Source organism: Nuphar pumila, chromosome 3, assembly GCF_984573655.1.
Source record: "Nuphar pumila chromosome 3, dmNupPumi1.hap1.1, whole genome shotgun sequence".
Taxonomy (NCBI): Eukaryota; Viridiplantae; Streptophyta; class Magnoliopsida; order Nymphaeales; family Nymphaeaceae; genus Nuphar; species Nuphar pumila.
Genome location: NC_143251.1, coordinates 30,505,187 through 30,533,066, shown reverse-complemented (window position 1 = coordinate 30,533,066; position 27,880 = coordinate 30,505,187). Strand labels below are relative to the sequence as shown.

The following is a 27,880-nucleotide window of genomic DNA, read 5'->3' as shown; positions in this document are numbered from 1 at the left end:
AGTTGAATGATGCTACCCACACTGGGAGGAGCTCTCAGACCCCCTTTTCTGTAAGGGTAAAAACTCTAAATCAGACTCCACAACTCTTCAACTCCAGGGAACGAGATGAACACCCGTCACCGGAACGATGGCTCCGCTGAGACCTCCTCACTAGGGAGAAGAAGACGATGTAGTGGAGCTTCTGCTGGCCATCCTCAGCGCGACTGCACTCACTGGGTTGCTGTCGAGGAGGAGGGCGAGAACGGTGACTCTTAGCTTGGGCAATCTTTCTTTTGATGATTGTGGTTGTAATGTATCGTTGAAGTTAAAATGGAGAATGAAATGATAATAGAAATTGCTGAAAATTTACAGAAATAAACTAGACTCAATAACAAAGACACCACTTTTTACGGATTTGGAATATGACCTCCGGTTAGGGAGATATGACTCTGACAAGTTGGTCCTAATTTGCGAAAGACACTACAAATCGCTATAGCGATTTGCGGAAGACACTACAAATCGCGGATTTGGAATATGACCTCCGGTTAGGGAGATATGACTCTGACAAGTTGGTCCTAATTTGCGAAAGACACTACAAATCGCTATAGCGATTTGCGGAAGACACTACAAATCGCTATAGCGATTTGTGAATCGCTATAGCGATTTGCAGAAGACACTACAAATCGCTATAGCGATTTGCGGAAGACACTACAAATCGCGGATTTGGAATATGACCTCCGGTTAGGGAGATATGACTCTGACAAGTTGGTCTTAATTTGCGGAAGACACTACAAATCGCTATAGCGATTTACGGAAGACACTACAAATCGCTATAGCGATTTGCGGAAGACACTACAAATCGCTATAGCGATTTGCGGAAGACACTACAAATCGCGGATTTGGAATATGACCTCCGGTTAGGGAGATATGACTCTGACAAGTTGGTCCTAATTTGCGGAAGGCACTACAAATCGCTATAGCGATTTGTGAATCGCTATAGCGATTTGCGGAAGACACTACAAATCGCTATAGCGATTTGCGGATGACACTACAAATCGCTATAGCGTTTCGCGATTTACGGAAGACACTACAAATGCTACAAATTGTTGTAGGAAAGCCCGATAATACTACAAATCATTGTTGGAAGACCCAAAAAAAAATTGGTCCGGAGGGCGCTGCCCCCCGAGCCCCCCGCCAGGGGTGGCCCCCTCTGGACCCCCGCCCGCTGACCGCGCAGCGGGATCCGCGCCGGGGGGAGCCCCCGGACCCCCCTCCTGTAAGGGCAAAATCTCTAAATCAGGCACACAAGTAGAGAGAGAAGGGAGAGAGAGTGAGAGGGTTGGTGTTCATGGCCTTCTCCAGGAGGAACCCTTTACCTCTCTTGATTTCTTCTCTACAGAGAGAGAGGGTTTTACAGTGTTTTACGAAGAAGGAAGAAGAAGAAGATGACGATGCAGCAATGTAGGATCGTTTGTTGGATGTGCACAAAAGTAGAGAGAGGAGGGAGAGAGAGTGAGAGGGTTGATGTTCATGGCCTTCTTCAGGAAGAACTCTTTGTTTCTCTTGATTTCTTTTCTAGAGAGAGAAAGGGTTTTACAGTGTTTTACGGAGAAAGAAGAAGAAAACATGTTTGTCCTTTTTTTGAACAAAAAAAGAAGAAGACTTTGAAGAGTCAACATCATCCTCGACTTTCTGGATTGAGGACATGTTTGTCCTTTTTTTGAACTATTTGTTTTTTCTTTTTTGAATGAAAAGCATTTTTGTCATTTTCTCAAACCATCACTTTATGAGAAGAATAGCAATAAAGGGTACTTAAGTCTTTGCAACAACACCAGAGTCCGATGCAAAGTTATGTCAACATACACGGGAATACGAGCCCCATGTGCTTGTATACGTGGTGCTCATTCAAAGCCCCGAACACAGACGTGGGATTCAGTGAATCATCGGGGGGAACATATAACCTGCTTTGGAATTTTTCGTTCAGTGTTATCATGCGTTGACAAAGGCAATCATGGTTTTTTTCTTTTTAGTGCCAGGAAGTTTGCAAAACAAAAGTTTTTTTTTTATACAGGCTTAATTTTTGTGACAATTGTCAAACAAGGACTTGTTCCAGCTAGGGGTGTTAACGGGTGGGGTTTACCGAGACCTAACCCTAACTAAATCCTATGGGTCCAGGTATAGTGATAAATAAGAAGACTCGGGTCCAGACCCAAAGGTCTGATTAATACATGGACCTGGGTATAGTTTGTGAAATTTTATATCAAACTCGGACTCGACCCGAATTCTGATTAAGACCCATAATTTTTAAATGTAAAAATAATAAAAAATATGGTTTTACCAAGTATGGTCTGATTCTGATTCGTGTAGTTCTTATTGGATTCGGGTATGATTTTTCTTATAGTAGACCCGGTTAGACTCAGGTCCGAACCCGGTACCATACTCGAAAATCAGGGCCAAGTCTGGTTTCACTTGGGACCAAACTAAACCTAACCCGTTGTGTAACGCTCCAAGATTTTAAAGCCAAAAAATACATGAATTCTTTTTTCATCAACGAAAACTTTTTTAACTTTAGTCTAAAACCTTAGGTTGGTTACATATCATACAATAACGATAAGATTGGATTTTAATGCGGATAACATTTCTAAAATCATCAATCATAGTCAACACTATACCCAACATGTGTAGATGATTCAAGACAGACTGCGTACGACCCAGAGTCGACAGAAAAGCTATGCAGACCAGCGGAGTAGGAAACTCACTTTTGTCATGAGGGACTTTATCTTTGTCAGAGTATCTCCTACCAAGAGTGTGTTTTGGTTCAGTAAGAAGGAGAAGTTGAGTTTCAGGTACATCAAACTGTTCGAGATATTAGAGTGTATTGACGAAACCTTATATCAAGTAGTGATGCCTTCTTAATATTCATAGATATATGTCTTCCATGTGTCTATGCTAAGAAAGTATATCCATGATCCATCTCATGTGATTTAGTATGAGGATGCGGATATTCGAGAATACTTAACCATGAAGGAAAGACCAATGGAGATAGTGGATTTGAAGGAACAAGTATTGAGGACTAAGACCATTCCTCTTGTCAAGGTGTGATGGCAATACATGGCATTGAGGAATGCATGTGGGAGCTAGAGGCTGGCATGCGAGAAAGATTCTACTACAAGAAAATAGGTGATTAGTGATGGAATAATTATGTCGCTAGTTAGCGACGGATTAACGAGCGAAACACATCCGTTGCTATAATCAATGAAATTTACGAAAATAGCAACAGAATATATCTTATCGCAAAATTCGTCGCTAAGTAGCGACGGATTTTGTGAGGGAATATTTTGTCGTAATGGATGAACCATTTAGCGATGTCTTTTGCAACAGAAAATATTTCATCGCGATTTAGCGACGGAATTGGCAACGGAATATATTTTGTTGCCAGTTTCGTGTTTTTATTTACGGCGGCTTAGCGGCGAAATTAATCCGTCGCTAAATGTCACATAACCCTAATCTCAGTCCTCTTTTTCTTTTCTTCTTTCGTTGCTCCCGCCCGTCGCCCTCTCCCTCCCGCCGCCCTATCAGTCCCGTTGACCTCTCTCCGGCCCCCACTGTCCACCGTTCATCGGTTGTCGATCCCCGTCAGCCTTCTGCCGCCGCCTGGAGACGCGCAGGTAAATTTTAAAATTTCGACAGGGGGTCGACCCCCTGCATTTTCGGCAGGGGGTTGACCCCCTGCGTTTTTCGCAGGGGGTCGACCCCATGAGTTTCGGTAGGTCATTGGGTGCTGGGCTTCTCAAGGCCTATGCAAGATGTTTTCATTTGCCTCGGTTTTTTTTTTCAGCAGGTGGTGACTTCATTTTAAAACAGTGTTTTTTAAAGATTTCTCAACGGAACCCGCTTGTGCTCAGCCACCCGTGGTAAGTAAGTGACAAAAATAATGAAAATCGGGTAAATACCCGTGGTGAGTAAGTGATGCAAGCGCATCACATGTTATTTAATTTATTAGATGTAACACTTTATTGTTCACACACTCACTTAGTTATTGATATCTAGGGCTGCTTTGTTTGAGTTCGGAGATCATGCTCAGCATGATTTTAATGTATGAGAATAGAAGTGTTCTTATTTTTGGAGTACGGATTTCATGCTAGGCATGGTAGTAGTTAGTGGAATATTGAAGTGTGTTTGTTGCAGGTACATGTTTGACATTTGTTTGATATGAATGATTTTGATGTATTGCAATGTTTGATGTAATTGTATCCATGCTTGCATGTAGTTACTTTCAATTTAATTATGACTTCCATGTAAAATTGTATAATGAAAGCATGATTCAAATGAATGTATCATGTCATTAATAGTCTGTACATAAAAATATTAAGTTATCAATGCATGTATCATAATTCTTGTTATTGTATGATATCATATATTACATGATAAATTTAATATTTTCTTCATGATGGTTCTCTTTTAACTGGTTAGGTTATTATTCATAACATCATACGAAAATGACTGCAAACCGTGAATGGATGTACCATAGGATAGTGGACAATGAGTTATCGCATAAATATATGGATGGTGTTGAAAGTTTTATTGAATTTGCAACGACAAGTGTCAGTATAGTGGATCTCACATGTCAGATTAGGTGTCCCTGCAAGATTTGTAAGAATAATTGATTTGTAGAACCTCATGGCGTTAGACATTACCTATACAGGAAGGGTTTTGTGAGTGATTATGAGAATTGGACATTTCATGGAGAAGAATTTAGAAACAATTTTGATGCACGGGTGAATATGGTGCACGATAATTCATATATGGATTTGATATTTGATGCCGCAGGAACATAACTGGGTTCTACTATGAGTCTTAGTGATGTAAGAACTACCGTAGATGAAGAATCACCAAACGATGCAGCTAGTAGATTTTATGATTTACTTAGAGATGATGATAAGCCACTTTGAAATGGTTGCTAGAGTCACACTATCTTGTCTGCAATTCTTCAACTAATGAATTCGAAGTTCGAGGATAATTTGAGTCAATCATGTTTTGACTGTTTGTGCATGATTGTGAAGAGTATGCTTCCCAAAGATGAGAAATTGCCATAAAATTTCTATCGTGCGAAAGTTATGGTCAACGCTCTAGGTATGGGGTATAAAAAGATTGATGCTTGTCTAAATCATTGCATGTTGTATTTCAAGGATCAGAAAAACAACATATCATGTCCGTCATGTGGGCATCCTCGGTTCAAGCCAAAGACAAGATGCAATGGTAGAACGAGATCAAAGGAAGTTTCATACAAGTCGCTCTATTACTTTCCTATCACTCCTAGGTTGCAACGATTATATATGTCTTCAAGGACAGCTAAACACATGAGATGGCATGCAAATAAAGTTCGACACGATGAAAACAAGATCACGCATCCTGTTGACGCTGAAGCTTGGAAGCACTTTGATCGTACTCATCAGAACTTCGCAATGAAAGTGCGAAATGTTAGACTCGGTTTATGTACAGATGAATTTAATCCATTTGGGGGTAGATCAACTTCATACTCATGTTGGCCAGTATTTGTAACTCTATACAACCTTTCATCAAGCTTGTGTATGAAATGTCCAAATCTTTTCTTGTCTCTGTTGATCCTTAGTCCGACCTCACCTGGCCAAAATCTTAATGTATATTTAAGGTCATTGATTGATGAACTAAAAGTATTGTGGGATGACGGTGTTACCACGTATGATGCCCAAAAAAAATAAAATTTCAATATGAAGGTCGTTGTTCTATGGACAATCAGTGACTACACTGCATATGGTATGCTATCTGGTTGGAGCACACATGGGAGGTTGGCATGTTCTTACTGCATAGAGGATTCCAAAGCTTTTAGATTGACACATGGAAGGAAGCCTTGCTAGTTTGAGTGCCATCGTCGATTTCTACCCAGTGACCATCCGTTACGACGACAAAGGAATGTGTTTAGAGCAAGCACAACTGAAATGAAAGGTTCATCCACAAGATTGTCTGGCATAGAGATTCTAAGAAGATTGTGATACTTTCCAGATGTATTAACAAATGCCCGCAGTCCAACACCCTTCCATGGATTTGGTAAGGATTACAATTGGACAAAGAAATCTATTTTTTGGGAACTACCATATTGGCCGACCTTATTGATACAACATAATTTGGATATGATGCATGTGAAAAAAAATGTGTTTGATAATGTGTTCAATACAGTAATGAATGTTAAAGGAAAAACGAAGGATAATCCAAAGGCTTGTATGGATTTAAAAGTAATATGTAAAAGACCAGAATTGGAACTCAAAGAGTATAATGGCAAAGTACTGAAACGTAAGGCAAAGTACGTGCTTGGACCTGATCAAATAAAGCATGTATGTCAATGGTTGAGACAATTGAGATTTTCAGATGGATATGTCTCTAACATTGCTCGGGCTGTGAAGATTGACGATGGACAGTTATATGGGTTGAAGAGTCATGATTGTCATGTCATTATGCAACGATTGATACCCCTAGCATTTCATGATATGTTAGACAAACCTATATGGGGGGTATTGTCTGAGTTGAATGGATTTTTTAGAATATTGTGTGCATCGGAAATTGTAGTATCTGATGTAAATAATCTCGAGGACTCTGTCATCACCACTGTTTGTCTGCTAGAAAAGATTTTTCTTCCATCATTTTTCGATGTTATGGAACATTTGATTATACATTTGCCATATGAACTAAGGGTTGGTGGCCCTGTGCAATATCAATGAATGTACCCATTTGAAAGGTATATGTTTTTTATATTTGTCTCTTTAATGACAGATATTTCAAATTTGAAATGTATATTTTTGACAGATGCATGTTTGACTTCAAAAAAGGTTCGTAATAAAGCAAGAGTAGAAGGCTCTATTTGTGAGGCGTACACTTTAGAAGAGATTTCAAATTTCTCATCTATGTACTTTGAACCTCACATTCCAACACGTTACACATGTCCGCCCCGTAACAATGATGGAGAACAAGTAACTGTAGCTGACAATCTGTCGATATTTCAACCACTTGGGCATGAATTTGGTAGTTGTCGATCAAGGCTCTTGACAGATTGAGAGCAAAACGCAGCACACATCTATATTCTTTTTAATTGCTCAGTGATCGACCCATACATCGAGTAAGTATATGTTGACGCAACACAGTTATAAATCCTTTTATGTTCTATACGTGCATACATGGTTCGATAATATAAGTATTTGTGGTTTGCAGACGATTTGATCTGAAGTTGCAAAGAGAAGTTTCACATCTCACTGATGCAGAAGTACAAAAAGAACGTGAATCTAAGTTTGTGGAGTGGTTGAAACAGTTGGTAAGGATGCTAACATAAATTTTGTACTTGTAAACAACACTAAGTTACTTAATTGGTTGTGATCACAATCATTGTTTATGTCTATGCGTAGGTCTGCCATGGTGATGTTAAAGATCAAGGAATATGTGATTTAGAAAATGGTTCGATCAAAGTTGTGCAATGCTACAACGAGTACATCGTAAATAGTTATCGATTCCATACAAAATATTACGGTATAAACAAATCAATGATGAATAGTGGTGTGTGTGTCAAGGGTAGCAGCTACAGTGAAAATGAACATGATTACTACGATGTTATAAAGGAAATAATGAAGTTGACTTACTTAGGAATAAACAATAGGATAACTTTATTCAAGTGTCATTGGTTTGATCCAACTGCAACAAGACTCGACAAAGTCTAAGGCATTGTGGAGGTGAATCATTAATCAAGGTTTGGAACATATGAACCATTCATATTAGCCTCGCAAGCTCAACAGGTTTATTATACTTCATATCCGAGTATAAAAAAGTCAGATAGAAATGAATGGTGGGCAGTTTGCAAGGTGAAGTCCAAACTATACCCTTAGTATGATCAGTTACAGGAAGGCAAGTTAGCTGAAGACAGTGATTACTATCAATCAAATGATATCTATGACTTCTCTTATGGTCACAATGTTGTGCATGATATACATGTCATATCTCAATTGGTCGATGAAACATTCATAGAAGAATGTGATCCAAATGATATACCAAGTGGATAGGTAAACAATGAAGAAGAAGAAGAAGAAGAATATGAAAGTCAAACAAATGACGAGGAAGAATTCTCAAGCTAGTGAGCAAAATCTTGTAATACAAACCTCTATTTGAATGCATTGCAATACTTGATGTAAATTATTTGAATGTATTGTAATGCTTGATGTGAATGAATGGGTTGTATTGCAATACTTTGATGTGAATGATTTGAATTATTTGAATGTATTATAATACTTGATACGAATGATTTGAATGCATTGCAATACTTGATGTGAATGATTTGAATTATTTGAATGTATTATAATACTTGATACGAATGATTTGAATGCATTGCAATACTTGATGTGAATGATTTGAATTATTTGAATGTATTGTAATACTTGATGCGAATGATTTGAATGCATTGCAATACTTGATGTGAATGATTTGGATGCATTGCAATACTTGATGTGAATGATTTGAATGTATTATAATACTTTATGTGAATGACTTGAAATTATTGTAATACTTAATGTGAATGACTTGAATGTATTGTAATATTTGATGCGAATGAATGAGTTGTATTGTACTTGATGCGAATGAATGAGTTGTATTGTACTTGATGTGAATGATTTGAATTATTTCAATGTATTGTAATACTTGTTGTGAATCATTTGAATGTATTGTAATACTTGATGTGAATGATTTGAATGTATTATAATACTTGATGTGAATTATTTGAATGTATTGTATGACATTTGTTATTTGTTAGAATATGGTTCATGGAGGTTACAATGGTCGTTCATCCAGTAGTAGCCAGGCCCAACCTTCATCTTTACGGGCTCCTGTGATAGGTATATCATTTAACTAATTGGATGCTTGATTAGTTGAAATGCGCATTCTGAGAATTTCTAACATATTTTTTTACAGATGATATTTCGCCTGTACACAACCCACATATACCAGTTGATCACACAAGTCAGGAGCCAACACAGGATGCAGGGTCTTCTCAGTCTGGCACAAGAAGACTCATTCGAATAGTGTATATCGATAATCGACCGTAAGTATTTCATTTTCAATTATTGCATATCTTATAAATATTTTATATTGATATTTACTATGTACCAATTCATATACAACACGAGGTTTGAGTCACAAGAAGTAGTGCGCGAGATTAGAAATTCACTTCTTCAACATCTACCAGGACCAATCGCTCAATGGAAAAAATATCCAAAAGAGGTGCTAGACAGATTGTGGTTCTCATTCATGGTATATAGTTGTTTATCATAGTTAATGTGTTTCATATTATTTTTTTTTATAATCATGTCTACTAACCTTTTGAAAATATATATAGGCTTCGAATCGCTTCGCGACTACGGTGGAGGAACATGATGCAAGGAAGGTGTGACAGAGGGTGGCTGCCAATCGATTTGCAGACATGCTACACAATATGAAGACTATACCAAAAAAAACATCTGGCGGAATAGATGATCCACTACAGTGGAAGGGCCATGACCCTATTACTATTAGGAGAGATTATTGGGATGGAATGTGCGACAAGTGGGCGGGGGATGTATTTCGAAATCGCTCTGCGAAGGCTGCACAAAATTGAGCGAAAATTCCCTAAGCCCATCTACACACAGGTGGATCTAAGACTTTTGGGAGCCACCTGAAGAAAATGGTAACTCATTAATATATAATATTAATTTTATAAGTATTATTGCAAACTTGTTAACTAAATCTTTTATCATTTAACTTCATAGGAAACAAAAAAAGGAGGCATTGTACCATATAAGGATGTGTTTGTTGAAACACATAAACGGAAGACCACGGGAGACTTCGTATCAGAAAAGGCGAGAACGACAACAGTATGTATTTATTCTATTAATAATCATTGCAATATGCAAGTTATCATAATGTTATCATTAATTATTAATATATACTTTAAACATTATTTTGTAGGAGGCATATGAGCAACAGATGGTAGAGCGATATGGCAATGACGCTACTCAGCATCCATCATTTGATCCTGCAGCATGAGTGACTGCAGCAGGTGAACCCAAAAAGGGTCGTGTGTTCAGGTTTGGGAGTAATATGAACACTTCACATGTTATTGCTTCTTCCAATTACGGCTCACAGACTTCTTCCGTCGACATAAGCTCCAAGCATCATCATATTCTTTCCGGTGATGATGTACGCCAGATCGTTAAGGACACAATGTGTGACTAATTTCATGAAACCGTCGCCGACGTTCTTCGAGCTGAGTTCAACAGTTTTTTGCTGAACAGGGGAACTTTGATTGCAGGTCCCTCTCAGGTATGAAAGTTCCATGCAATATATTGCATGTTGTTAGATTTCATGTAACTTTGATTGCCTTAACATATTCAGTTTTTTTGACTGTCTTAGAACACATATGAACATGCTATAATCACATATTCAGTTTTTTGACTGTCGTAGAACACATATGAGCATGCTAGAATCACATATACAACTTTTTGTCTGCCTTAGAGCACATATGAGCATGGTAGAATCACATATAGAGTTTTTTTGACTGCCTTAGAACACATATGAGCATGCTATAATCACATATTCAGTTTTTTGACTGCCTTAGAACACATATAAGCATGATCGAATCACATATATAGCTTTTTGCCTGCCTTAGAGCACATATGAGCATAGTAGAATCACATATGGAGTTTTTTGTCTGCCTTAGAGCACATATGAGTATGCTATAATCATATAAAGTTTTTTGCCTGCCTTAGAACACATATGAGCATGATATAATCACATATTCAGTTTTTTGACTGCCTTAAAACACATATGAGCATGCTAGAATCACATATAGAGTTTTTTGCCTGCCTTAGATCACATATGAGCATGATAGAATCACATATAAAGTTTTTTGCCTGCCTTAGAGCACATATGAGCATGATAGAATCACATATAGAGTTTTTTGACTGCCTTAGAGCACATATAAGCATGCTATAATCACATATAAAGTTTTTTGTCTGCCTTAGAGCGCATATGAGCATGATAGAATCACATATAAAGTTTTTTTTACTGCCTTAGAACACATATGAGCATGCTATAATCACATATTCAGTTTTTTGACTGCCTTAGAATACATATGAGCATGATATAATCACATATTCAGTTTTTTGACTGCCTTAAAATATATATGAGCATGCTAGAATCACATATAGAGTTTTTTTACTGCCTTAGAACACATATCATTCATGATAGAATCACATATAAAGTTTTTTACTTTGCCTGCCTTAGAGCACATATGAGCATGCTATAATCACATATAAAGTTTTTCTGACTGCCATAGAACACATATGAGCATGCTATAATCACATATTCAGTTTTTTGACTGCCTTAGAACACATATGAGCATGATGAAATCACATATATAGTTTTTTGCATGTCTTAAAGCACATATGAGCACGGTAGAATCACATATAGAGTTTTTTTTGTTGTCTTAGAACACATATGAGCATGATATAATCACATATAGAGTTTTTTTACTGCATTAGAACACATATCATTCATGATAGAATCATATATAGATTTTTTTTCCTGCCTTAGAGCACATATGAGCATGATAGATTCACATATAGAGTTTTTTATTGCCTTAGAACACATATGAGCACATGATAGAATCACATATAGTGTATAATTTATTTCAATATATTTTGTTTATCAATATTGACTGCTCGTTTGCTAGCGATAATCAGCGTAGCGGAGCTGAAGGGACAGATCAAGGCAATGAACAAAAAGACGCATAAAATCTTGGCGATGATTAGATTAATGTGTTGAATTTGTTCTATTTTTTTTTTGTTTCGAAAATGTAATTGTTGAATTTTGAATAATTAAACTTGTTAATTTTAAAGTGGAACGATTAATTGTTTTAGTTTCCTTTTATATGAAATTTTATGTGTACTTTGTTTTTTATTTACAGGAAATATAAATTATACAGGAAATATAAATTGTAGTGTTCTCGATATTTAATTTTCAAATAATTTTTTAATTTTTTTTCTTGTTTGTGACGGATTAGCGACGAATATATTCGTCGCTATACATATAATTTAGCGATGGTTGTAAATCCGTCGCCAAGCCGAAGTCGTCGTTTAGTACTGGCTGATTTGCGATGGAATTCGTCATTCGTTATTCCGTCGCAATTAGTGACGGAACTGGTGACGTATTTATTCCATCGCCAGTTAACGTCAAAAAATTCGCGACGTAAGCTATCCGTCGCTACTTCGTCGCTAAGCCGGTTAGCGACGGAATAGCGACAGAATGAAGTCGTCGTTAATCCACTGCTTTGTTGTAGTGTACCCCAACTTGTTTGAGTAGTACTTGTATCAAATTTTGAGGACAAAATTCTTTTTAAGGGGTGGATGTAATATCTGTAAATTTTTTGGCATTTATTTAAATTAATAAAGATGATTTTTTGTCTCAATTTTGGATTTAATTTTATTAAATAAAAATAATATGTATGATAATTCAAAATTAAATTTCAGGTGATTTTGAATCTTAATTAAATTTAATTTAAAGTTAATTTAATGTGAAATTTGAATTTGAGTATAATTTGGAGGTAATTTCACATGAATTTAAATTAAGCTTAAATTTTTAATTTGAATTTAATTAGGGTTAAATTTGGATCTGGAATTTGGATTTGGATCTCAAATATATTTGGATTGGATATAGAATCTAAAATAAAAATTGGATTTGAAATCCAAAATAGAAATTTTAAGAAATTTAACTAATTAATTTAAATTATATATTAACAAAAACTATCCCAAGAGGGTGGGACGCCCCCCTAGGTGGGTCCATCCTACTTGGCTAGACCTCTACCTTTCTAATTTTCAAAATCTCTTAGGATTCTAATATACAATTTAAAGTTGAATATTTCTAAAATAAAAGCAAAGGCTTAGAATTAGGTAGTTTTAAGATATCTCATTATTATTTTGGTATGTATGAGCTCCAAGATGACACGTCCCCCATGGTGAGCCCTCTTGAATAGGAGGGAGTCCATATAACATGGACTCTCCTTAGGAAATATGGCCATGGAGGTGGGACATGCCCTACCTTGCCATATTGTAATTAATACTAAATAAAATAACAATAAAAAGTACAAAAAGAAAAGGAAAGATAACTTGAAAAGAAAGGAAGTTATAAAATGAAAAAAAGAGGGGTCTGAAAATCCCCTACACCCTATATAAAGGGAGGGTCTCACCCCCGCCCCTTTTTTCTCTTTAATCTCTCTCTTCTTCCTCTCTCCTTCACGTCATAGGTAGAAGACTTTATTGGAGGTGAAGTTGGACCTCAGAGGTGCTGCAGCTCGGAGGAGGGTGTTCAGCCAGCCGAACTCGCCAAGTCAACATTCTGGTGTTCATGGTTGCAAAGTTTCTACACTTTCAAGGTAGGTGCATATTACCATGCGTGTGTGCATAATATTAGGCATGTGTGTACACGCTGTGGAGGATCCACCCAGGCATCCCCACATATGCATATCGGTCCTAAGTATATGATGGCTGATATAAATCATGGAGGCGTCGAACCTCTGATTTAATTTTTTGAAAACCGGATTTGGAGAATCCAAATTCTCTCTTGAAAAATGATATTTTTTATGGTGGATTTGTTTCAGATTTTTAGGTATATATATATATGTATATATATGCATTACCTAAGTGAACGACACAGATCCAGGTAGATCTGAGGTGGTTTATATATGTCAAAACTAATCCTCAAAGGTTGTGCATTGAAATAGGCTTTGATGTATGTATGCTAATACCAACAAACTTGATGCAAAATTTACATCATTACCTTTCAACTAAATTCCATCTTATCCCTCTTTTATGTTATTCTGTTGGTAGCATGGAGCTTAAACATTTGCATGTGTGTGCGCGTGCATGTCCGCGTATGTGTGCATGTGTGTGTGTGTGTTTGTCCAAATCATTTGTGCATGGTGTGACGGGTCTTGTAGTCATGATGGTATTCAATAACAATTTTGTATGATTTCTCCATGCATGTGTAGTTATTATGGTATTTAATAATAATTTTGCATTATTTCTCCTTTATGCCATTATGATCCCTTGTTTGTGCACCATTTGTGTGTGTGTGTGCATGCATGTGTGAATTTCAGGTGATCTCCTGATGATTCTTGAGTTATTTTTTGAGAACTTAACAGTTGCTATACCAGTGAATCTAAGTTGTGCCGGAGCATGTTGGTATTATCATTTCTAGTAGCTTTCTCACATGCGTTGAGATGATCATCATGTTGTATCTAGTAAGAGTGTGATATCTTATGGTTTTGAAGTTAGAATTAAACCCTATGATTTCTTATCTTGGTTGAGTTTTAGCATTTGAGGTTTTCTCTTCTTTGGCCATTATTTTAGCAGGAATATGGTGTATTTTATTTTACTTTTGTGCATGTATTGAATGGAAAAAAATCCATATGGGGTGTTGACATGTTATCAGCCATGGCTTAATAACCAAACCGATATCATGTCATGATTGGAGGTTTAATGAGCTCCAATCAGATTTTTACCCAAGCAGTTTTTGAAAAAAAAAACTGTATTTCAAAATTATTATTCATGAAAAATTATATTGATTTTTTGAATGAATGTGGATTGTTATATTTGAATGTGATCAGCATATATAATGTAGAATCATGCTTAGTTCGATAATAATAGCATGCAAAAAAAAATATAGAACCCTAAACTTGGAAAACTGATTTTCGGGTTTCAGGGTCTCTTTTTGGAATTTTTTATTTTATGAGTTTTACATATTGCATAAGTGAAGTGTTAATTCTGTACAATCTAATTTAGGATCTGACTTTTGTGTATGTCTGATATAATATTCAACTTAAATTCTAATCAAGAAATACAGATTTGTTGCTTAGAATCCCTATTTTAGAAATATGATAATTTATGGGATTCAAAAATTCTTTTATGAATGAAATAAACATGAACAACATAAATTGTGTTTGCTTTTTTGTGAACTCATGTTATAACTGAGCATCTAAAATTAATTATAAAAAGTGATTTTTGGCTTAAAGAAGTACTCTTTTGGAAAATTAGGTATTATTTGGCAAATACAAATAAAATTCGGGTGTTGAAATGATAAACTAGTTTGAAACCCTTTTGAACAACATGTTAGATACCTTGGATTACTGTATTTTAAAATTGGTTGACTCTAGAATTTGATGGATGAATTTCTAAGCTCGCTTTGTAAAACCTTGCGAAACTATGTGCGGTTTCAGGAAATTCTAACCTGAAAAGACCGAAAAGAATGTGTTGTTTCTCCCAAGTGGAAAACCCTTAAAATTTGAAAATCTGGGGAATGATTCCAGATTTGGAATTGACTGCCAAAAGACCTAGACGTTTGGCCAATTAAATGTGGAATTTAGAAAAAAAATTGGTTTTGGGGAAAAGCAAATTTTTGTGACTGTACTTATGAATATGAAAATGTTGTCATGTATGCATGCTCAAGCTGAATTAATAATAAGCATATGTTAATGTTATACCTCATGTATTTATGAGGTATACCATGTTTATGATGTGTATATGATGCCATGAGTCACACTGAGGACGCAAGACGACAATATGCTCGCACGCCCAGGCCTACAAAAGTAATATATTAGTAAGACTATAACCTGCAACGATCTTAGTCTAGAACTACCAAATATGTAATAAACAAATACCTAGGCAAATGACCAAAACTCTTTGATAGTTTTTGTACCCTTATTCGCACAATAAAGTTGATTATACAAGTGTGCGAGCATAGCAACACCCCATGCATAGTTGTCGACTTCATCTAAGTCTTCCAAGAACTGCAGCCACAGGTAACTTAACCGCGAACCAGACAAATTTGAAAATAAAATAAGTCCAAAAAAATAAAAATAAAAAGTCGTGCAACTCTTGGTCAGCTCTTTCAGATGCACATATAGCAGACCGACCTTCTCATTTATTACGAAAAGAAAAAACTTTCATCAATGTGGAATTGCTTCCACCAGAAATACATTGACCTCAGTCCTCCATCGACATTCCTATAAGAGCCGTGAACTTGTCCCTTGCATTATAGTTTGAATCTCGTGCTAGGACAATACTTTCATGACACTTTAGACCCATAATCCATGTCACATCTTCTAGGGTCATGGTGATCTTAAAACCATTAAACTAGAATGTGTTCGTCTTATGATTCCACTTATTGACCAGGTGGGTCATCGTGTTCTAGCATGTTTTAAAATAATGTTGGTCTAGAAGGCCGCCAAAGTGCATATTTCATAATCGGTTCTTCTGATATTCACTCAGTTGTTCATACCACGACAGAACTACAGGCCACTAATACCACCCTCTAAGCTTTTCACCTGGTGCTCTACTTCTCTTCTAACCTCCTTTAAACACAAAATATCATATTTTTTATATCAAATCACAATTAGTTCTATTTGTACTTCTACACGTCGTTGTACACAGTAATCACTATATATAATAATTGTTGTACACTCGCTATCACTGTAATCGTATACACAATAATCGATATCAAAGTAATCGCTATACGTACTAATCATTATTACGATAATCGTTATACATAGGTCACAGTAATCGTTGTACATAGTAATCACTATAAAGAGTAATCACTATCATAGTAATCATTATACATAGTAATCGCTATCACAATAATCGCTATACATAATAATACCTATTACAATAAATCATCATGTAATCGTTATACATACTAATTGCTATTACGATAATCGCTATACATAGGTCACAGTAATCGCTATGCATAGTAATCACTATACATAGTATTCTCTATTACAGTAATCGCTATACATAGTAATCACTATCATAGTAATCACTATATATAATAATACCTATCATAATAAATTGTGACAGATGAGCAATTTATGTACCTTGGTTACACTTTTCTCCTCTTCATCTCCTTTTTTCCTTCTCTGCTTTTCTTGTTGCTCCATCATTCTCTCATCCTCCTCCCTCCTCTGCCTTTCTTGTTTTTCATTCATTCTCTCCTCCTCCTTTGCCTTTCTTGTTGCTCCTTCGCTCTGCCGCCTCCCTCCTCTGCTTTTCTACTTCTTCCTTACTTCGCTCATTCGCATCCCTTCTCTGTTTTCTACTTTTTCCTTGCTTCGCTCATTTGCATCCCTTCTCTGCTTTTCTACTTCTTCCTTCCTTTCACTTTCCTTCTCTTCCTCCTCTTGCTTTTTCCTTTCTCTTTCCTCCTCTTGCTTATTCCTTTTCCTTTCCTTATCTTCCTCGTCATTCTTCTCATTTCTTTGCCTTTCCTTCTCTTCCCCATCCTCTTTCTCATTCCTTTGCCTTTCATTCTCTTCCACGTTCTCCTTCTCTTTCCTTTGCATTTCCTTCTCTTCCTCGTCCTCCTTCTCCTTCCTTTGCCTTTCCTTATCTTCCTTGATATTTTTTTCTTTGCCTTTCTTCTTCCATCTTTATCATTTGTCTTTCCTTCTCTTCCTCCTTTTCCTTCTTCTTCAATTGCCTTTCTTTCTCTTCCTTCTTTTCCTTATTCTTCCTTTGCCTTTTCCTCTCCTTTTCCTTCTCCTTCTTCTTCAATTGCCTTTCATTATCTTCCTCGTTCTCCTTATTTTTCCTTTGCCTTTCCCTCTCCTTCTCCTTCTTTAATTTCCTTTCCTTCTCTTCCTCCTTCTCCTTATTCTTCATTTGCCTTTCTCTCTTCTCCTCCTCCTTGATTTGCCTTTTATTCCTTTGCTTTTCATTCTCCTTTTTCTCCTTCCGTTGCCTTTCTCTCTCCTCCTCCTCCTTTTTCATTTGCCTTTTCTTCCTTTGCTTTTCATTCTCCTCTTTCTTCTTCTTTTGCTTTTCTTTCTCTTCGTCGTCTTTATTCTTCTTCTTCATATTTATTTCTTCCTCATCCTTCTTCCTTTTCTCTTCATCTTCAACATCTGATGGATCAGGCTCCGCATTATAAAATTCCAACGCTTTGTCCCTGTCTTTATCATTCTCAATCTTCATTATATTTTGGTACGTTTCATAACGCTCATATATATCAGACTGACAGATAATTTCTCCAGTAGTCATCCTATCGAACGGTTGAGGCTTTCTTGTCTTACAAATTTTAGTCATTGTAAACCTGCACAACACATAAATCTAACTGCATCATTATATGTTACAATTGTCTTCCCAAGTATATATTATTACAAATTATCACATTAATTGCACAATCACCAACATTACAAATCATTACAATATTTAGCTTCATAAGTAAACATTGTTGTAAGATTTAGCAAACTTAAGTACAAATCGAGGTAACTTCATAAATATGCATCGCTACTGCATCAAACGTATAAATCGTTGCTGCTTCAAATGTAGAAATCACTACTGATTTAAATGTATAAATCGCTACTGATTTAAATTTATAAATCATTTATGCTTTAAACTTACAAATCGTTATAGAAATTGCACCCTTCATAAGTACATATTGTTGTAACGTTTGGGCTTCATAAGTAAACATTGTTGTACGATTTAGAAAACTTAAGTATAAATTGTGGTAACTTCATAAATCATAAATACACATCACTACTGCTTTAAACGTATAAATCGTTGTTGCATCAAATGTACAAATCACTACTGTATTAAATATATAAATCATTGTTGCAGTCCAACGTATAAATCGTTGTAGAAATTTAGCCTTCATAAGTACATATTGTTGTAATGTTTGGCCTTCATAAGAACAAATCATGCTAAATATTTTTTGACACCCAGAAGGTGGATAGGTACAAATTAATTTGTTTTAGTATTAAAATAGGTGTTATTTAACATGAATAGTACAACCAGTTATAAGATTTAGTATTCAGATTTACAAATTAATTTGTTTACATAACGAAACCTTACATGAAACTCACTGAAATGACAAGATTTTTGGTAATCCGACAATGGAGGAGAAACACCCAGAAGGTAGATACAGCCGATGGTGGCAACAATGCTCCAATTGTGTAGACGACGGCAAAGGTTGCTTCGACAACAGCAGACGATGACAAAGGGTGCTTCAACGACAACAAACGATGACAAAAGGTGCATCGTCAAAAGGAACTCATGTTAAAGCAGATGATGTTAAAGTTTACTGCTTAGGGCAAAAATGGAACATTTGGACTTTGAAGAGTTAAGATCATCCTCCTTTTTCTGGATGGAGAATATTTTTGTCATTTTCTCGAACCTTCGTTTCATGGCAGGAATGGTAGGAAAGGGTACTTAAGTCTTTGCAACCGCACCAGACTCCGACGTTAAGTGATGTGACATACACGAGGATACGATCCCCACGTGCTTATATATGTGGCGCTCATTCAGACCCCCGAAGATGCACCTACGTGTTTGGGGGGGGGGACATATAACCTGCTTCGGGCATAGGGGGAGTAGGGTTTCACCATTTCAGTCAAATCCCCACCCTCTTTCCACTTGTTTTTTTTAACTTTTTAAGGATAATAAAAGGTAAAAAAATGACCTTAGAGGCACTAACACGCGGTTGACCGAGTCCAACTCGGTCAATCGCATGTTAGCAGCATATCGTGGCCACACCGGCACGTGTGGGGTTGTGTCATGCGTGACAAGTAGGGGTGGCAATCGGGTCAGGTTGGCGGGTCAGCATACCTCAACCCGAACCCGACCCGTTTATTAAACGGTCGGTTGTGGCAAACACAAACCCGACCCGTTTATTAAACGGGTAACCCGACACGACCCGCCAACCCGTTTATAAACGGGTTGGGTCGGGTAAACGGGTTGGCGGGTGGGTTGGCGGGTCAGGTTGACCCACCCGCCTAACCCGTTTATTAAACGGGTCAGCCGGGTTGGCATACCCTTAATACGAACCCGACCCGTTTAATAAATGGATTAGGCAGGTCGACCCATTTATTAAACGGGTTAGTTTAAGCCAAACCCGAACCCGCCTAAGAGGCGGGTTGGCAGGTCGTGTCAGGTTTTGCCACCCCTAGTGACAAGCGACCATTTTGGAGTGTCCCTGTGACAGTAGGGCTCAGATTTTCTGCGGCTAGAGCCTAATGCAATATTCATAATGGCCTTAACGTCAGTTAGATGTGACCAATTGAGTTTTGTCAACACCACTGCCTAATTCTACGAGTTTTGAAGGTTCAAACTTCCAACTTCAAATCGGATCTTGCCCAGCTGGCAGCCGTTACTGGCTAATACTAGCAGGATTATGCACCAAGCAAGTCGAACATCTACCAACGGGGGCTCCACGTGGATGGTAGGAGCTGTCACCTTGTTGTGGGAGGTTGCTGGTTCAAACCCCAGTGATAAGTTGAATAGTAACTGGTGGGGTCTGCCTAACCCCAGCTTGCCTTTAAAAAAAAAACAAGTCGACCATCGGGTCAAGGCCAAAACTAAATCAAGCTCTGCAAGGGTTATCATTGTCCAAGGACCTGACCAACCATATGAACTTCAAGCTTGACTCAGCAAAGTCAACCAAGATCACAAAACTGAATTTGGTTTGACCAAATCATTGCATGCCATCTTGCTCCAAATCCTCAACCAAGTCTTACAAAGACTAGCCTTGTATACAACTTGGATATACCAAATCTGACACATCATAGCTAATCGTACTGCAAATTTCAAACATCGTAGATTGAGCCTAGGAGATGGCCTAAATCAACCGAGTAGCTATTTAAACTCAAACGCAGTAGAGTAGCTCAATTGGTCTTCATTCATTTAGTCGGTCAGCTCAGACAAGTGTCACAAAACTCAGCTTTGTCACGGTGCCGGAAGACTTTGCAAAAGTGGGCTGCATCAAAACCAAAGTTCAGTTACCCAACAGTCTGCTGCCAAAGATTCTTGATTAACCATGCCAGATTCAAGCGTTGGTTGTTTGCCTATATCGACCAAGTGTTCCTCACATTGAATTAACATCACATGAGAGACGACCATTTATATTTATCCAAGGCCAAGTCACAAGTTAGAATGCTTGAATTGGGTGCAATCTAGAGATGCTAAAACACACTTTGAAGATTAGTTGCACAGCATCCTCAAAGTACGAATCACAGTTACAATTAACAACGCTCTCGATTGCTCCTCCATCTGAAATTGAAGGGGGATAAAGTTAAAAACTCACATCCTTGAGATTTGAAGGGGAAATGAAACTTCATCAGCTGCATCGCCAACGAAATGCTGCAGCAGGTTGAACATGCCATAGCGCTCCAAGATTCGCCTTCGGCAATCTTGTGCAGCCAAGACCCCAGTTGAGAAGGCCCCATGTACCGAACCCGGGTGGTCAATGCTTGCTGCTTCACCGGCAAAGAAGAGATTGTCAATGGGCCTCTGGATCTTCTCATTCAGGTCAACAGGCTTGCCAATCAGATCACAGCAGTAGCAACCAAGAGAATTGACATCAGTTCCCCAACGGGAAACCAGATACTTGATCTGTTAAACACAAAAGACAAGCATCATTTGGTCTGCTTGAAACACTCAAAACCAGAAAACCCAGTCCAAGAATAAGCAGAATGTGGATTATTCTGCACCGCAATTAAAGTTTGAAACAGAGCAACTCCGCCAGGAACTAGCTTCCCGGATAGATAAGCAGGATAGCGGGAAGCATTGGTAAGCATAAACTGACAAAAAAAACTTTTGCCTTATTGAAATCTCAACTTTTGCATCTAAAGTCCAAACAGACCAAAGTTCAAAGACTGTTCCCTGACACGCCTTATTGAAATCTCAACTTTTGCCATGCCAACATGATAGAGTAACAGATAATAGCAGGAAAAGAATTTAGATCTCACCGGATTGGTTGCTGCCGGTAACATTTTCTTGAGCTGCAGCATGGCAAAATTAGCTGCTTCCTTGTCTGACATCCTTTCTAGATCAATAGCACACTGACCAGCCATCATACAAACAAGAACTGGATGGCCAGTGGCTTTATGGAGGTTGAGAAAATAACTGCAATCATATGAAGTGTTTGCAACCATTCCCAGAAATTCCACATTTGGCCAGAAGACATTGTCAAAGAGCAAGGCAATCTTATTTTCATCACCAACACCAAGGTCATGAATTGCAGTTTCTTTCCATTCAGGCAATGGTGGCTCAAACTCTATTAGATTTGCTTTGAGTACCCCAATAGGTACAGTCAATATAGCTGCATCTGCCGAGAAATTTCGATAGCCATCAACTGTTACTATAACTCTGTTAGGCTGGCGAGTGATTTTTGTGACCCTGGTGATCCAATATATCACGTTTAAAACTAGTATCAGCTACCAGTGAGCTCCAAATTTCCCCATAAAAAATATCAAACTAATAAAATAAGGGAAGATGCGTTTCACAGCCACCTTGCTAATACTCCAAAAATCTGAACATTATTCTAGACTAGAACACATCAGTAGATCAGGAACAAAGAATATGCATTGTCATTGTTTTGAGATGGATGCACTGCTAAACATAGACTTAAAGGAATGAATTATTTCAGTAAAATACCAACCTTTTACACATTTTCATTAAAAACTCAATTATGGTTTCCTTATTTCTGGACAACAATACTGATGATCGATATATGTGAAGCTTCACATAATTCCAGTAATGAAAGACAAACTGGAAGATAATTTTGAAAATTGAGGCACAGCTTCTCACTTGGTAACATCTGTTATGGGTTTGCACTGACATCCATGAAAGTCACAGCGGGCCTAACAAGAGGCATGACAACTTGATTCTGTGAAATGCCAGCGAAACTGCTTTAAATTGCAGCATATGCATAGCCTTAATGCAACCACCCAATTAAAAAGAGCCACAAAAAACAAAAAATCTCAATGATATAGAACAGGACATTCTTTTCGAACATTTTATGTTTCTACTTCAACGATTATTAGATTCAAAATCCCAAAAGTCAGGTCTATTAGGTCACATCTGTGATAGACTAGCACCACGGTTCATGAGAGCACAGGGTTCCTGCCAAGATGTTGCACCTTAAAATGCTCATGAAGCAGTTGATGTCCAAATTCACACCCTTAATAAATTCAACAGGTTGCCAAAAGTCACGTCTTAAAGGAACTTGTGTCTCCACAGAAGAGGAAAAGTTTTGCCTCCAATCTAAAGCAATTAGAAATTTCTTGCAAAAGCAATTTAGCAATCATATGTGTACCTGTGATTTATGCGTACATCAAGGCCATCCGCAAGAGCTTTTAAAACTGGATAATATCCTTGCACCATAAGCCCATGGCCACCAGAGAGAAGGCATTCCTGCATTCCCAAACAACTACAAGATGACATCTTTTGAAATTCTAGAACAACTTCAGGCATAAATTTTAGCCACATTCATATACTTATGTGCATGATAAGTCTGTGTATTCATGATAGGATAAATATGTTTAGATGCTTCACTAAGATATTTACACCTGATCCCAGCTTTTCAAGGATATGGTGTCTGTATCTGCAGCAAACCATGCTTCCATTCTGCAAAGGTACCATTGAAGTACTTTGTGTGCAAGGCCTTTTGGTCTGTAACCCAAAGTAAGGATATCAAATTTGTTGCTGTTACGAGAATTGTAATTGGAAAAGGTAACACTATTTTTTACTGTAGTTACCTTAACTCTGGATTCCTATCCAAAACAATTGAGATGGCCTGGAGGATAGACATGTCTTCGCTGTGCTCATTTCTAACTTTCTCTGTCTGGAACACCAATGTGGATTACTAAATAAAGACCAGTCAAAAACAATCTGAAACCATTAGTGGTGAGGATGTATACCTCTTTAAGAATTCTTGCAAATACTTCCTCAACTTCTATAACTAACTTTTGAGGAACTTGACCGCCATCCATATCAAAAAGTGCATAGCTAAGAAGACATGGTAACAAAATTCAAAGAAACTTATTAGTAAAAAAATTCAAAATAACAACCATTACATTAGAAGACACTCATACTAAAGATGTGAACTGATTGACCAAACTTAATATAATATCACAAAAGAAATGGTTGAAACAAAAATGACTACTAAAAATTTTCATTGAAAGAGTTTTCAATTGAAAATATAGTGGGTTGAAGCAGCAGCGTCACACCTTGCAACAACCTTAGTTAGCTAGCACGTATAATTATGAGCATCTAGTTGCAAGGCTAAAAAAGAGGGCACTGCCGCCGCTTAAATTGTTACAGTATTAACGACAATGGTATTCCAGTCTTTTTCCTCATATGCCTGAATAGAGTCAAAATATGCAAAACCCACAATATATTATGTTGGTCCAGATTCAAAGTAAAAATATGACAGTATCTCACAGATGCCTCTGCCCATCATCCTCTAAAAGAAGAACCAAAATACTTGTGAACCAACAATCCATGGTTCCTGTTCAAGCAATAAAAAGCAAGCAATGTTTAACTGAAGCTATATGTTTTTTACATTATATCATACCACTCCCAAGAAACAGAACACCAAGAGAGCATAAATATATTTTGAGGTAAAATATAGAGGCCTTTCTTAGCATGACAGAACAAGGTTAAACAATTATAAGAAAGAGGGAAGCCAAGAAGATAGATTAAGCATTTAAAAAGTAGCTTGCCTATACCTTCTTGAATCATCAAGTCCACAAGCACCAGAAGCAGGCAACTTCTGGTAAATATGCCCCATTGAGCTCAAACCAGTCATAAAATCACAAATATCGGAATCAAGGATCACTAAGGAATTTTGTCGGAAGAGTTAAACTTTGCTGTTGTGTGGGTTTCAGAATTAAAAACAGAAATAACACAATAAGTTCAATTTACTTCATAAGTTTGTCAGTGTCTGAACATGTTCTTTATTGTCTACAAAACCCTTTTTCCCCTAATGTGACTCCAGGTTGGGCCAAAATTATCTGGCCTAGTAATACAACTAGAATGGTCATTCGATGATGTCTTGGATGACCAAGAACTGGACGAACAGATCAAACAAAAGTTTCCACAAGAGCAATGAAGTAATAACCCTGTCAATACCATCAAATCATGCTTGATCTATACCAAATCTACTTTCAATATCCAGTTAAATAATAAAGTCAATTAGTTTCTAGGATGAGTAATAAGCATTTTAATCAAAATATCATGCCCTTTTTCAAATGCAGATAAAAGAAATAAGATCCTCAAATATTTAGCTGGAAAGTGCAACATAAGTGGTTTGATACAATTTAAACATCGCTGGCCTTTGAATTAAGTCTAGACACTCACAATACAGATGACTAATTAATTATTACACAGGAAACTCCCATCTTGCTGATAACTTGAATTTAAGGGTGCATGAATTTAGCCTAAAGACAAAAGCTAAAAAATAATTTTGTCTTAGATCTGTGTTGCATGACCTGTGGATCGTATGCACTTGATCATTTCTTTCTGTGGAACATGCATAACCTACAAATCAGTTCGTCGGATTTATTTCTCTGTGCATGTTTATCTAGACAATACCCGTAGTCATCTTGATATCAATTTGATTTGCTGTTTAATCTAAAATTTTCTTCACAGTGTTGAACTGCATATTTAAAAATTACGGACTTCTTGGAAGACGATCAAGTCCTTCCACTTCTAGCTACTGCTTATATGTGCTACTACTGTTTTATGTTTTTCCTGCATTTCTATTTGGCTCAAAGGCCTTAAAATGGAGAAGAACCTATTTCAGAAAGCTTTCAGTTTCTGGTGTCCTTCAAATTTTTATTTATACAAACAGATATCAATAAATGGTTCACTCAGGCATTTCTAAAACATCTGATCTATTCAACTGGCTTAGCATTGGAATCTAACAAATATAGGATTTCATCAACAAAGATTATATAGGATTCATCCCAAATGTACTCTACATACCATCAAAAAACTTTAAGACTATCAATTCTTAAACCACAAATCAGAAAATAACTAACAAATCCAAATAAAGAAATTACCTTTCTAAATCATGGTCATATAACACTGAATTGTCACCACTGGTTCGGTACATGGTAAGCCCGAGTCTTCGAATGAGTGGAGCCAGAGGGTTTTCATTGCAGACACCATGCAACCTGCAGCAACAGCAGATAGGAGGAACTTGTCCGTAAGAAAAGTATGTCAATAAAGTTTATACTTTATACCAACAAAAAGAGAAAAACCTTGGCAAGGAAACTCATAAAATAAAACATCAACGTTACCAAGACGCTCCCATGTCCACAGGGACGCCAAATGAGTAGTCCGTAAATATACGCCCTCCAAGTCTGTCTCGTGATTCTAACAAGACAACCTGAATATGGTTGGTGGGATCACAGTGTGTCAAACAGAAAAGCATATAATTCATTCAAATGAAGAGAGAAAACCAAAAATGAACTAGTATACCTGAAAAGATGCATCATGAAGGGCACGAGCAGCTGCAACCCCGGAGATTCCACCACCAATCACAACAACCGACGGTGGTGAAGCTTGCGGACTCTCAATGCATAATGAGCGTTGACCTGCACAATGTTTATATTAGAAAGAAGCAATCCCATTTATTATTTCCTTAAAAACAGATTACGTATACACACGGTTGTATTGGTGTTTACAGGCAAACATAGGTCCAAATAAGAATGAACAAGGTTACTATGTACTACATTTATAATACAAGTCTGAATATGCTATATAATTTCAAGATTAACAAGTTTCGAGATTGCTCAAGTATTTTATGGATGAGCGCGGGGGGGGGGGGGGGGGGGGGGAGGCGGGAGATGAGAAAACAAAATATCTTTAAAAAGAATAAACACGTAATAATATGAAACGCAGGCCGACAGAAAACGAAAAAACGAAGCATCTTCTTTTTTTCTTTTGCAATTCAATCCTTGAAATAGTTATGAAGGAAAACCGATCCTTCTTCTTCAAACAGGAATCAAATTTAGAGCTACCGAACACACACAATGGGTACCTTCTATACATTATTATTACAATCAAGCTCGTGATGCCCATTTAGAATGCAGAGAAAATACCAGAGAGAGAGAGAAAGAAACATCATACCCATCTTGAATTCAGAACGATTCTGATTGCTCGTCTCCATTTCAACGCAGGAGACTCCCACCTCCTAAGATTTAGGCTTGTTGGGTATCTCAAAATTCAACAGGTTACAACTCGATTGAGGGGAATAGTGAAGTATAAAAATCAACAGGCACGCAACGAAGTGGTTCGATTTCGATAACTGTCCTAGCTTGACAAACCAGCTCATACGTGAAAAAACGATCGAACCAATAAAAGAGAGCCGACCAATCATTCAGAAGAAGGTAAGGAGGGAGGAAGGGAGAAGCTCAGTGCATGATGGGGGGTTGGGTCGAAGGAGGACGAAGCGAGGGAGGAGAACAATCGGGCAGAGGCAAAGGGACCCCGTGGCCGTGGAGATCGCTGGAACACGACCGATCGAGGAGACGGTAAAAGAAAACGCAATGAGAGGTTGGGACGGGAGGTTGATTGGGGGAGACTGAGGTTATTTATAGACGTGCTTTTTCCAACCATAGGGCCGTGTTAACGTGTCTTACCCCCAAACCTAATACAACCATAATTAGCATGTGCCCCGGGAGATGCCCTCCTCTTTTTTTATATATATATATATATACTAAAATGTGTACGTGCGTGATCACTTTGGAATATGATTGAAAGGAATAGGTTTTGCCAAATAACACCGTCAGCGGTGATAACGCTGAGACTTTTAACAACCACAAAAGTCACCTAAAGGTTTCGCTGAGCGTCCATAGCGAGTGCGTGATAGATGCTCAGCGAAAGTCCATTTTGGTCATGCACCTAAGCACTATTTTATATAGAGAGAGAAAGAGAGTAATGGTCTATGCTAAACCACAAGTATGATAACAATTTATAGCATTAAAACACAAAAAGCACATCAAAAAACAAAAGAGACTTAC

General features: G+C 37.4%; 2 protein-coding genes across 4 annotated transcripts in view; both read right to left on the bottom strand.

The window, feature by feature from the left end:
• LOC149842475 (calcium-dependent protein kinase 26-like) overlaps positions 1-17,603 on the bottom strand; it is a 70,475-nt gene extending 52,872 nt beyond the window's left edge. For both annotated transcript variants that reach the window (XM_089999208.1, XM_089999209.1), the window contains exon 1: positions 16,952-17,603. The gene's annotated coding sequence lies outside the window, so the exon portion shown is untranslated. The remainder of the gene's footprint in view (positions 1-16,951) is intronic.
• A 2,888-nt stretch (positions 17,604-20,491) lies between these two features.
• LOC149842474 (polyamine oxidase 5-like) lies at positions 20,492-27,410 on the bottom strand. 2 transcript variants are annotated; one of them, XM_089999203.1, is made up of 11 exons: positions 26,988-27,410; positions 26,337-26,452; positions 26,156-26,244; positions 25,916-26,029; positions 23,771-23,858; positions 23,609-23,694; positions 23,420-23,522; positions 23,167-23,264; positions 21,818-22,247; positions 21,154-21,461; positions 20,492-20,826 (listed from the first exon to the last, which is right to left on the bottom strand). In XM_089999203.1, exons 1-11 carry the CDS (start codon positions 27,025-27,027, stop codon positions 20,796-20,798), a joined length of 1,503 nt encoding a protein of 500 aa, XP_089855329.1. In that variant the 5' UTR covers positions 27,028-27,410; the 3' UTR covers positions 20,492-20,795. The 2 variants fall into 2 exon arrangements, with proteins under 2 accessions (XP_089855329.1, XP_089855330.1); XM_089999204.1 differs by lacking the exon at positions 20,492-20,826 and having other exon boundaries at positions 20,876-21,461.
• Positions 27,411-27,880: the final 470 nt, after the last annotated feature.